The following is a 12,771-nucleotide window of genomic DNA, read 5'->3' as shown; positions in this document are numbered from 1 at the left end:
CCCCTTTAAGTCCTCAGCCCCACCTTGGAGCTGAGCATCTAACAGGACTCTGTGATGGGCAATTTTCTGTGTTAACTTGGCCAGACCATGGTGCCCCGATGCTTGATCAAACACCAGTCTAGATATTGTTGTGGAGGTTATTTTATAGACATGGATAACGTCTATATTCAATTGACAGTAAGTAGAGCAGATCACCCTCCATAGTGTGGGTGGGCCTCGTCTAATCAGTTGAAGGCATTAAGAACAAAAACTGAGGTTTCCTGGAGAAGAAGGAATTCTGCCTCAAAGACTGCAACATAGAAATCCCGCCTGGGTTTCCAACTGGCTTGTTCTGCAAATACGGGACTCAAAAGTGCACCATCAAGTCACCTGAATTTCCAGCTTGCAGGCCTGCCCTACAGATTTTGGGCTTACCAGCGTCTGCAATCCTATGAGCCAATTCCTTAAAATAAATCACCTTCTACACACACACACACACACACACACACACACACACACACACATCCGACTGGTTCTATTTCTCTGGAGAAACCCAACTGATACAGCCTCCATAAATAAAGGTAATTTAAACTTAATTCTTAAGGACAGACAGATGTGGGGAGAGGATCTCTCAGAAGAGGGGAGATTGTACCTTTTGACCCAAAAGTCCAGGTCTCCTCATCATCGAAGTGAGTGTCCCCAGAGATGGAGTGCTCCCCAGGGAAGAAGGCATGGGCGAGGGTGCCCCCCTGCCCGTCGAAGGGGTAACTGTCCTGGTGATAGGCCCGCGCAAAGTCGATGAGGATGTCAGGCTCCATCGGGCCCTGAGAACCCACTTCCTGGAATTCGAGGCCTGACTCAACACCCCAGGTGGTCAAGGCATGGTGCATGAGGGTCCGCACTGTCTCCTGGCTCAGCACTGAGCCCTGGGGGAAGGAGTTTACCCTGGAAAGAGGAGGGGCGAGTGAGGGGGGCCGAGGAGAGAGAAGGCAGCCACTCACTCGAAGCTGGGTCAGGCAGGCCCAGGGTGGGAGAGGGCGCCAGGACCTACCTCCACGTCAGGGTTCGCTTCTTCCACACGCTGCCACTCAGAGCATACCGGCGGCGCCGCCTGACCAGCCCCGCCGCCCCCAGCACATCAGGCAGGGAGCAGCGGGGCTTATGCATGGTGGCCACTGTCACAGGGTCTGGGGGAGAGGTTGTGGCAGAGGGGGGTCACCAGTAGGCACCAGCTCACTTTCTCCATGGGGAAACTGAGTCTCATAGCGCTTCAAACACTTGCCCAAGAAGGCCCCACATCTTCGATTGGAACCCAGGCCATCTAATTCTGGAAGCCAGCTCATACCAGACTATGACACTGCCCTTCTGGGTAGTATCACCCTCTGCATGGCCCTGCATGGACTCAGAGTCTCAGGCCAGGATCTGGGCATCCTGCTTCCCTGAGCCCTGGCCGCTGGCCTCTAGAGAAAGGAACCCTGGGGGTGCAGTGAGAACTCCTCTCTTGGAGGCTGGAACCCCCTGGGAGGTTGCCCATACCTCACACGCTAGCTCCCAAGTCCCCATCACATCCAGATAAAGTTGAAAGTCCCCAGGCCAGCTGGGTCTCTGGTCTCCTGCGCAAGCCCCTCCTAGGTCAGATCTCCTGGAATCCCCTTTACCAGCTTGGCTCCATCCCCAGCCGTCCCCTCACTCCAAGTGAAGGTTGAGGTGAAAAAGAGCAGTTGAGCACATCCTGTTGCCAAAAGGGTCCTACCTCCCCTCGTAGCTGGACAGGACCCCTCCACCTCTCCCTTCCTTTCATTTAACCCAACAGATGAGGCTCTCAGCTCTACCTCCAAAATATACACCCTGGATTCAGCTGCGTCTCATCACATCGTTGCCTGAACACTACGTGCCTCCTTCCTGGTCTGAGTGCTCCCCACCCTCCATTCTCCAGCAGTAAGCAGAGGAAGCTTAAAATTGCAAATCACATCAAGTTGCCTCTCTCCCTCAAACCCGCTCAGGGTTTCTTATCACACTTGAAATCAAACCGAAACACCTTTCACGGCCCCTGATCAGGCTCTTGTTTAGCTCATCAGTCCTCCTTTCATTACAGGCATGCAAGCCAGTGTCTGCTACAGGGCCTTTGCACTTGCCTGGGACAATCTTTTCCCACATCTTCCCATGGCTGTTTCCTCCTTAGTGTCCTACGAATTCTTCAAGTCATATGAGCTCCTCCCAACTCATATGACATCTTTCAGAGGGGCCTGCCCTTCCCAGACCAGCTCCCTGAATACCATTAGCATTTTATTTTCATCAGAATGCTCACACTATCTGAAATTAGTTTGCATATTTCTGTTCTTGATCTGTGTGTGTTTCCCTCTAGAATGTTAGCTCCGTGAAAGCAGGGACCTCATCTACCTTGTTCACCACTATACCAGCAGAGCCTGAAATGACCTCACATGTCATTTATCAAGAAGGGATTCCTGATAAATATTTACTGAAAGAGGAATATCTTAGAACCTCCAAGTTGGGACCTGAGGTCAGCATTTCATAGCGCCCGTGATTCAGATACACGGGAGGTTTAGAAACTGCGGTTGGTCGGGTAGGCAACAATGGTCAGGCTGGGTGCGGAGGCTGGGCTGGGGGAGGGGGTGGGGAGCCACATACCCAGGACGCCTGTCTCCGGCAGACCCGCAAACCTCTGCATGACCTTGATCGCATCCCGAAGCTTTGCAGGGCTCTGCAGCTGGGCCTGGGCAGGGTGAGGTGGCGGCAGGTAGCCATAGCGGGTCAGCCAGTCCTAGACCAGAGGAGGGAACGGGGGAAGCAGGAAAGGTCGAAGAGATGGGACTTTCCCTTCCCACCACCATCCTGGAAGCCCCACCTCTCACCAGACATGGATAATCCAGAGTCCTCAGCCCCGGGTACTGGCCTGCTCCCTATCTCAAGGTACAGGCCCTCCAGCCCTGGGTTTGCCCTTGTTCATCTGTTCCCAAGAGTCCCCACCTCCCCCCCCCAGCCCCTTTCCAGATTTCCAAATTCGGGCCCGAACCTCCTGACGGATCCAATAATTCGGGTCCCCTGTCTGCATCCCCGGTCACTCTTTGGACATTTGAATCCGCCCCCAGCTTCCTCTGAACCCGGGAGTCCAGGCCCCGGCTTCCCTCTCCCAGCCCCCCTGCAGGTCCAGGAGCCCGCGAGCCCTGGCACTCACCACGCCCAGGCTCACGTCCTGCGCGGAGGGCTCCCGGGCGCGCGCGAGCGGCGGCAGCAACGGGAGCAAGAGCGCCAGGAGCCGGAGCATGGCGCGGTCCTGCCCTGGCGGCCGGCGGAGCTCGAGGGCCCCTGACCCGCGCCGCCCTGGGGATCCGGGGGAGGAGATGAGGGGCCCAGAGAGGCTCAGGGGACCCGGCGCGGGATGCGAGGAGTGGGCGAGGGGATGGGGGGCCGCTCGGGGATCCGGGACCCTGGGAGGCACGATGCGGGGGCACAGGGGCGTCCAGCGGAGGGCCGGCAGAGTTGAGAGGGTGCGGGAAGGGGGCGGAAGCTCGGGCTCCGGGTCCGCGACGGCCGCCTCTCGGGGATGCGGGCCGGTCCTGTCCGCGCCGACGGCCCCTCCTCCGGACTGGAGCGGCGGACCGGTCGGGGAGGGGCGGGTTAGGCGCACCCCACTAGGCGAAGACGGCGCAGCAGGGGAAAGGGCCGGACCTTCGGTCTTCCAGCGAGACGAGGCGGGCCTGGTGGTGACGCAGGACCCCTCCCGGACCCAGGACCTCTCCTCCGAGCGCTTCAGAGAGCGCGGGGCGCGGCCCCAGCCCCGGCCGCAAGTTTCTCTTCCCAGATCCCGGCTCCGGTGGGACTCCCCGGAGCGCAGCTCGCTTCTGCTTTCTCAGATCCGCGAAGCCGGGCCCGGGGGAGGGGCGGCTCGGGGTCCTCCCCTTCCCCCAGCCGCCCTTCCCGGAGACCCCAGGACGCTCGGCCGGCCAAGCGCAGGGGGGATTTCCGGGCGGCAGGAGGCTGGCCAGCTTCCCCCTCCGCGGGGCCCTGGCACGCCCCCCGCCCATCTCCGCCCGCGGCCCCCGTGTGCGCGCGTGCGGCTGCCTGTGGTCACCGAATTCATTCCCCCAACCACGTGGGCTGCGCGGGTCTCTGCTTCCTACGCGGTGGTCCTAGCAACTCTAGATCCCAGACCCGGGGGCTACTTCGGGGCAGGTACTAGGCATTTAAAATCCAGTAACATCCTCGCAGGAGCTGGAGCGCCGGCCCCGGGCCGGGAGCGCAGGGCGGAGGAGGGGGTGAATAGCCGGAGATCCCGGAGGCACAGCCGCCCCTCACGCCCCCCGGGGAGCCGGGTGCTGGGAGGCCGAGCAGCTGGAGAAGGATGAGGAGGAAGGTGGGGGTGGACTTCCTGGCGAGGGCGGCTGAGTGAAAGAGCTCAGTCTGTGGTGCAAGCAGGGCAGCCACGGAACCCCATGTGTGTTTTAAACAAAATAAATAGTGAGCAGGATTAGCAAGCTAGAGATGCAAACTAAAACACTGCGATCCTGTGCTGATCCGCTGGGGCTGCCATAACAAACTACCACAGACCAGGTGGCCTGAACAACGTGAGAAATTTATTTCCTGACAGTTCTGGAGGCCGGAAGTCCAAGATCAAGGTGCAGGCAACGTCGATTTTTCCAGGCTTCTCTCCTCACCTTGCGGGTGGCTGTTTTGTCCCTGTGTCCTCACGTGGTCTTTCCTCTGTGCCCACGCAGCCCTGGTGTCTCTTTGCGGTCCATATCCCCTCTTCTCATAAAGACACCAGTCACATTGGATGAGGGCCCACCCTAATGGCCTCATTTTACCTTAATCACCTCTTTAAAGACCTATCTCCAAATCCCCACATTTTGATTGGGGATTAGGACTTCAACATACAAATTTAGGGACACTGGTTCAGTCCGTAACGGATCCCGTATGCAATAAAAACGTCCACGCCTCCTCCTGGTGTTTCTCCTTTGCTCTCACACACTACCACACTCACAATGTTTAACCTCTGACACCAGATGTGTGGGGGTTTTCCCCACATCGGGCAATTCTCTGTGACACCAGCTGGGTGTCCTACGATTCTTCAATTCTGATAGTAACCAGAGTTATTGAAGACCCCACAGGTTAAGGGTTCAGTCCCACGAGACTGCCCCCCATTTCAGATGCCAATCACAAGTAGGAGGTCTCCAGGTCACCCCAAGTTCTGCCAAGTTGGCTACAAATCAGAGGTTCCCATGACTTACCCCTCCTTGGACTTGATTCTTTGCTAGAACAGCTCACAGAACTTGGGGAAACACTTACTTACATTTACCAGCTTTTTATGTAATAAAAAAATAGGATAAGGAATATAGATGAACAGCCAGATGAAGAGATACATCGGGCAAGGTCTGGAAGGGTCCCCAGCCCAGGAGCTTTTGTCCCCGTGGAGCTGGAGTGTGCCACCCTCCTGGCATGTAGATGTGTTCACCAACCCAGAAGCTCTCTGCACCTCATACTTTGGGGATTTTTATGGAGGCTCATCACGTAGGCATGATTAATTATTAACAATATCCAGCCCCTCTTCCCTCCCTGGAGCATGAGAGGTGGGATTGAAAGTTCCAAGCTTCAGGTGACCAGCCCCCATCCAGGAGCTATCGAGAAGCCCACCCAGAGTCACCTCATTAGAACAAAAGACACCCCTATCACCCAGGAAATTCTGATGGATTTAGGAGCCCTGGGTCGGAAACTGGGGACAGAGACCAAATATTAGAACAAAAGATTCTCCTAGTACTCTTATCACTTAGGAAATTACAAGGGTTTTAGGAATTCTGTTCCAGGAACCAGAGGCAGAGACCAAAAGACATATTTTCTATTATTTCACAGCCCGCCCCCTTGTCTCTGGCCATGGAACCCTTACAGCAAAACAATATGCAACTTGAAAGATACTGGCATGTTACAGAATCCCATGCCATCAGCAATCACTCCAGTCCATCATCGTATCATATGAAATTGTCCGCCAGGGTGAAGCCGCTTAGGGTCTCAAGTTTCCGTCTAATCTTGTTAGGTTCCAAAAGCAGGAGTGGTCTTGGCACATACAGCTTCACCCTTCCAGGCATCTGGTATAATCGAGCTAACAGAGAATATCATCTCTTGCTCTGAGCCTCTTTCAAGGTGTTAATGTAATACTGGATTTCCCTCATGACATAATTCATTTATCCATTACTTTACCCTTAGCTACTGTTCCTCCTTCTCTACATTGACACCTAAAAGCTTCCACCTTTGGAAGGGATGTTAGGTTCGGCCACTGTGCTGGTCCAGATTGCAGGCAGCTATACTAGTCTAGCCGGTGCCTCCCCCTCGGTCCACAGAGGTTGAGGTCACACAGGTGCAGAACTGGTGGCCTATCTTTACCAGCATCACTATAGCTGCATTTACTGTCAATGCCAATTTTGTCAGAGGGGGTGAAGGCACATCCTGCCCCATCAGTCCCTTAGGAATTCTAACATAAGGTTTGACGTATAGTTGCAATCTCTTATTTAGGAATCATCACTGTTTGGGGCACTTGTATTTGCAGCCCTGGTCATGGAACCAGGTAGGAAGAAAAAAAGTTGTGATGATGTGGGGAAGAAAGAAAGAGAAAAAAAAAAATGAGTTGTTATATGAACATCCTCCTCCCTTGGGAAAAACCACATAGTCTTACCAGCATTTCTCCCCACGCTGTCTTCCCCAGATCCACCAGAAAAACAGAGACATCTACCCAGTGGGGACACTCCTTTGGCCGCACTCATACCTGTGTTACACAGGGAGGAGTATAAGCCAGCTCTTTATTTGTCCCATTTTAAACAACTAATGCTTTAACTGCTTGCTCCAATTCTCTACCAAACTAGTACTCTGGACATTATGGGCTATAAAGTGGGGTCCTTGGTCTGAAGAAATGATGATCGGCCACCCAAATTGTCACAATATCTTCTGTTCCAGTTCTTTTATATTATTCTGAGCATTTGCATCTACACCGGCTAAGCAAAGCCCAGTCCAGAGTCGGTGTCTATTCCCAGCAGGACCCATCTGTACCCCCAGGGATACCAGCATTAGTCTCACTTGCCAGTTACGATCCAGGCCTTCCCCCCAGGGAATCTGCCACATAACTATCTCCATTCTCTGTCTCTTGCTTGTTGACAAAACAGCTCTTATTGGCATTTCGTGCCTCAGGGGGTACAAGAGGACCATGTCCAGATTCAGCCCAACTCAGCATTGCTGTAGGGACCCCGTGTCCATTTATCTTATGGGCCTAGGTGGCGGCCACCTTAAGTGAACACATAGGAATCTCTGCTTATTAAGCTGGAAGTGAGTTCCAAGGATGGGCATTGATGTGCTGTGTCCTACTTTCAAGCACCCCTCAAATTTCCATAGTTATTTCCACAGGGCTGTGTCCCATATGGGCATCATTTTATTTATTTATTTTTAATTATTATTATTATTTTTTGGCCATGCTGTGCTACATGTGGGATCTTAGTTCTCCGACCAGGGATCGAACCAGTGTCCCCTGCAGTGGAAGAGCAGAGTCCTAACCACTGGACCATCAGGGAATTCCCTAGGCATCCCTTTAACAGGCCAGGTTTCCGTTGCCCTCCTGCCTGACCGTGAGTCGGTAGAAAACAAAACACAGGGAATTTCACCACTGCCAATTCTCCCATCATGGCTAGGAAAACAGCTTGCAGTTCAGCCCACCAGATTGATCTGTTTTCACACTCTGTGATCACAGTGGTGGCCTTCCAAAGAGGAGGTTGTCTGTTCACCTTGGAACTGCTGCCCACAAACCAAGCATCTCCTTGTTGGTCAATCGAGAGCTGTTAATAGGGCACTCACTGTCCAAGTGGCGGAATCCAGAGCTGCTCACACAGATCCGGATTCCGTCCTCGGAGAAGAGAGGCTCCCTCCTCATGACGGTGACGGTCTCCCCAGGCAGCACCATCTTGTAAAAACCATTTCCATCTTATGATGGAACTCTTCTGGGTTCTGCCATCCCCATTAGAGCATTTCTCTGACATCACCCTAGACGTAATGGGTATTTCAGGTTTTAAGATCATTTTATGTCCTTCAGTCATGAGGTAGCTTCAATTAACGTCTGAAAACAAGGTAGTAAATAACCCTGGAAACTCTCCAGTTGAAAGTCCCAGTAGTCATCGCTGGGAGGTGCTCACAGGCTTTTGCCTTAAGCCCCAGTCTACACTCCACATAGGGCTACCACACAGAGACTCTGTCCCTGCCAGCACCCCACCTTCTATTCAATGCTGTGTAGACTAGGGCAATCTTACTGGTTCCTGTTTAGCACGTCCAAGGAACCTTGCTTGAAGGGAGGATTTGCACACCTTCTGTTTCACAGTACTAGTTAGGGAAACATTCCCCAGTCAGATACAGTGTCAATCCCCGTAATGGCACTCAGGTAAAAGAGGCACTTCACAGAAAGTCTGATGGAATATTCCAATTAGTAGAATTCCAGTTAGTAGGACTTTTACCTTAATTCAATCGACCCTTACATTCCTAGACGTGGCCTCCGCTGGGACTCCATCTACAGGTTTGGAGTTTACAATACCAGGTAGGGGAAACATTCCCAGCAGGACATAATATCCATTCCCATAAAACACTAGGTAAAGGAGACACGGCTTCTTTACATAAAGCCTGTTTAAACATTCCAACTTCCATAATCTCATGAACGCTGGCACTTCTACGTTCTGTTTTCTCAATCTAATTGCCGCCAAGTCAGGGCTTCACCAATAGGTTTTGGTACCACAGTGAGTGCGGCTCCTGTGTCAAGGAGTCCTGGGAAGTTCCCTTCTTCACTCCCCGACCGTTTCACCCACTGTTGTGCAAAAGGCTTTGGATCGGAGAAGATTCTGGGAAGATGGTGGAGTAGGAAGCACCAGGAATCTGTCTCCCCACCTGGACAACAATTGCACTGGCAGAATCTGTCTGATGGAACTATTCTGGAACCCTGAAGGCTTACAACTTCCAGGGGAAGCCTGGATAGTAAATGGCCATCAATTTCAGCTCTCATTTCAGTAGTAGCTGCCCATCCCCCACCTGGAGAGCTTGCAGGAAGGAAGGTGAGCAAAAAGGACCCTGTCCTCCGAAGATGGGGTATCTGGGCTCTGAAGGCTGAGACTGATCAATGCTTCTGATCAGGGAGCTGCAAACAGAGGGGCAGCAGCCATTCTTGTGGTACCTCCCCCGCTGCTGCAGCCCCCGCCCCTCTGGGTGAAGTGACTGCCAGAGGGGGGTGGGATTTAAAGGGCCGGGACCCCTTTTTAACCCCCTTCTTTTTTTTTAAATTAATTTTTATTGGAGTATAGTTGCTTTACAATGTTGTGTTAGTTTCTACTGTACAACAAAGTGAATCAGCTATACGTATACATATATCCCCTCTTTTTTGGATTTCCTTCCCATTTAGGTCACCACAGAGCATTGAGTATTAACCCCCATCTTTTAACGATTTTCCCCTTTCAGGAGTCAGACATTAAAGACTAGAACGTTAAAACAAAACAAAACAAAACAAAAAAACTGCATCTATGGGGAAAATTAGCAAGTGACTGCGTGTGCCCAAGGAAAGGCTCAGAAAAGACCTAAGAACACATTAAGTTCACACCTCAGTCACAGAGACAGCCTACAACATTCCAATAAAAAAAAAAAAAAAAAAGCCCCCAAACAACAACAAAAAACAGCAAACCCTGGGGAGGGGGAGAATCTGACTTCCAGAGTTACCACATTATTAGATTTAAATGTCCGGTGTTCAACAAAAAATCACAAGACACACAAAGAAACAGGAAATATGGCCAGTTCAAAGGAAAAAAAAAATCAACAGAAATTGTCCTTGAAAAGACTTAATGGCAGGCAAATACTACAGGATTCCCACTCATATGAGGTACTTAGAGTACTGCAACTCACAGAGACAGAAAGTACAGTGGTGACTGCCAGGGGCCAAGGGTGGGGAGAAGGGGTAGTTTGTGTTTAATGGGGACAGAGTTTCAGTTTTACAAGCTGAAAGGAGTTATGGGGATGATGGTGGTGATTTCTGCACAGCATTGTGACTGCATGTAATGCCGCCAACCTGTATACTTAAAAATGGTTAAGATAGTAAATTTTATGTATGTGTATTTTACCACAATAAGAAAAAAAAGTTAATGTGGAAAACAAAAGAAGGCAGACAAAAAAATAGATCATGCTATATGATTCCAGTTATATTTAGCAAATGCAAACCAATCTAGACGGATAGAAAGCAGATCAGTGGTTGCTTGGGTGGGATTAGGGAGAGGCAGAAGGGAGGAATTGAAACCGAGCAGAACACTGCGGTACCCCCGCCTCCCCCCAAGTACAAAGGCCCTTCCAATGTCCCCTGCCTCTTGTTTGTAGAAAAGCTGAAGTCTCCTAAGCCTCCCTGAGTCACAGAAGAGCAGGCTCAAGCAGTTAATGATCAGGACAATAGAGTCACAGACTCTTTCAGTGTCTGACGCACATTCTTGAGTTACTTTACAGATACTGTAACTGTCCCCCAGAGGGAGAAAGCATGATGACCAGACTGCAGCCATGACATAAGCTGCTCCATTTTGAGCAGTACTGACTCTTTGGCTAGCACAATTCCAAGTACTGGCCTCAGGAGAATGCGGTTAACACTATTGCTCATAATAATCTGTATCTTTGTGGGCGTCAAAATAATTGTAGCTTACTCTGCCCGTATATGTAAGCGGGCAACTAAAATTGTCAGCGAAGAGATGCTATAGAAGCATGTCGACATCTTCCACTCTAAGACTACGACACCCTATGTCAGCAGGAAGAAGTTACAGAAGATGGACCTTCACCCCTAATCCCCTAGAAATGGAGTGATGTCTGACAATGGGGATCTGTAAGCAGCTTTTTTCAGGAAAGAGCTTTTTGCAGGAAAGAGCTCTTTGCAGGAAAGAGCTCTCTGCAGGAGGTCCCTTTTGTCTTGTCACTTTAGCAAAGCCATATTGTAACTAACCTCCGGCCCAAGCACACCTTTCAAATCTTTTGATCACACAATACTTAGCCTAACCTGATTCTTTCCTTAGATCAAAGAAATAGAAATGAAGAATAAGGAATTAACAGATGATTAGATCTCTTCCCTAGCTTCCCCTTCAGTAATCTCGTGAAGAAACTGTGTGAACAAGGTGGCATCTAAAGAAAGATCACAAGGAGTCGACAAGGCTGCACCCAACAGGAGATGGTGATGATTCAGACCCCCTATCTCAGTGATTAACTGAGGGGACTTCCCCAGTGGCGCAGTGGTTAAGACTCCACTCTTCCAATGAACTAAGATCCTACTTGCCAGCGAGGTGCGGTCAAAGAAAAAGAAACTGACAGTCAGTGATTAACTGAGAGTACCTTCCCTTTTTCCCCTTTAAAAACTTTCCTGGCCAAGCAGAATCTCCAGAGCTGGTTCTGGGACTTGAGTCCACCTTCTCCCCAGGTTGCTAGCCCCCTGATTTTTTTTGTTTTTTGTTTTTTGGCCATGCCACGCGTCATGCGGGATGTGGGATGCAGGATCCCAACCAGGGATTGAACCCGTGCTCCCTGCAATGGAAGCGTGGAGTCTCCACCACTGGACCGCCAAGGAAGTCCTTCTCTCCTCTCGTTTTCCTCTTTGTTTCATTCCTAACAATATTCGTTTTATTCACCTTATTTCTTAATAACCCTTTAAAAATGTTCACCCTGCCAAGACCTGTCTCTTGTCTCTTGATTCTCTCCTCTGCCTTTCCCCATTTTCTTTTTTCTTTTTTAATAACTAAATTTATTTATTTATTTATTTATTTTTGGCTGCGTTGGGTCTTTGTTGCTGGGCTTTCTCTAGTTGCGGCGAGGGAGGGCTACTCTTCATGGCGGTGGCTTCTCTTGTGGAACACAGGCTCTAGGCACGTGCGGGCTCAGTAGTTGTGGCTCGCAGGCCCTAGAGCGCAGGCTCAGTAGTTGTGGCGCACGGATTTAGTTGCTCCACGGCATTTGGGATCTTCCCGGACCAGGGCTCACACCCATGTCTCCTGCATTGGCAGGTGGATTCTTAACCACTGTGCCACCAGGGAAGTCCCCCCATTTTCTTGTTAATTAACCTAATTTTTTTTCTTTAGTAAGACCCATGAAGGGGAGCTGGGACCGCAGATTTATAAGGCTTCCTGAACGGTCCTTCAGTTTTGCAGCAGTCAGGTTATGTGGGGTACCCATGCAAAAGGGCCACCCCCCAACCAGAGGGTGGTCGGGGTAAGGGGCATATTTGGTGGGCGAATATCCAGGTCATTTTAAAGCCAGCCCCACGTGGCTAGCATACAGAGTTGTCAGCCCCTTCATCTGCGGTGTTCCACTTGGCATTTATGGGGTGAGACGGATAGCTCTCCTTCTCAGGGTAATCAGACCTTACTGTGGCTTTTATTCAGTCTAGCAGGCTGGCTGTTCCCTCGGGAATAACCTCCTGTGGGTCTGGATCACTTATAACCATCTGTGATTCTTTCATACTGAGCTGTGGGTCCTGAATCAACCCAGACATGCCCTTCCACTCTGCAGACTCAAAACCAAAGAACAGCCCCTAAGCTAGTTACTCTCACAAGCCATTTCAATAAAGGGTCTTCAAGAAAGTGATGATACTGATCCACGAAATGAAAAAAACCCTCCACACTGTCCCCCTGCTTTCAGCAGTTTCTTGGTTTTGCCCTTCCCCCACCTGGACTACCTTCCTGGTGACCTGAGGTCTCAGAGGTACTTATGGTTGTCCCTGCGTGACTTTTCCCTCAGTGGGTGGCATTA

At 51.0% G+C, this 12,771-nt stretch overlaps 1 protein-coding gene across 1 annotated transcript in view; it reads right to left on the bottom strand.

The window, feature by feature from the left end:
* Window positions 1-12,030, bottom strand: part of MMP25 (matrix metallopeptidase 25) — a 28,072-nt gene extending 16,042 nt beyond the window's left edge. Inside the window, exons 1-4 of the mRNA XM_082358740.1 lie at window positions 3,176-12,030; window positions 2,629-2,761; window positions 1,031-1,166; window positions 632-924 (exon numbers count right to left, since the gene is read on the bottom strand). Of these exons, the coding sequence (XP_082214866.1) occupies window positions 632-924; window positions 1,031-1,166; window positions 2,629-2,761; window positions 3,176-3,265 (652 nt within the window). The 5' untranslated portion in view covers window positions 3,266-12,030. The remainder of the gene's footprint in view (window positions 1-631; window positions 925-1,030; window positions 1,167-2,628; window positions 2,762-3,175) is intronic.
* Between the last annotated feature and the right edge of the window lie 741 nt (window positions 12,031-12,771).

The sequence above is a fragment of the Balaenoptera borealis genome (genome assembly GCF_965194805.1).
Source record: "Balaenoptera borealis genome assembly, chromosome: 16".
Lineage (NCBI taxonomy): Eukaryota > Metazoa > Chordata > Mammalia > Artiodactyla > Balaenopteridae > Balaenoptera > Balaenoptera borealis.
The sequence above is the reverse complement of the archived record's forward strand: the minus strand, read 5'-3'. Positions and strand labels throughout refer to the sequence as shown.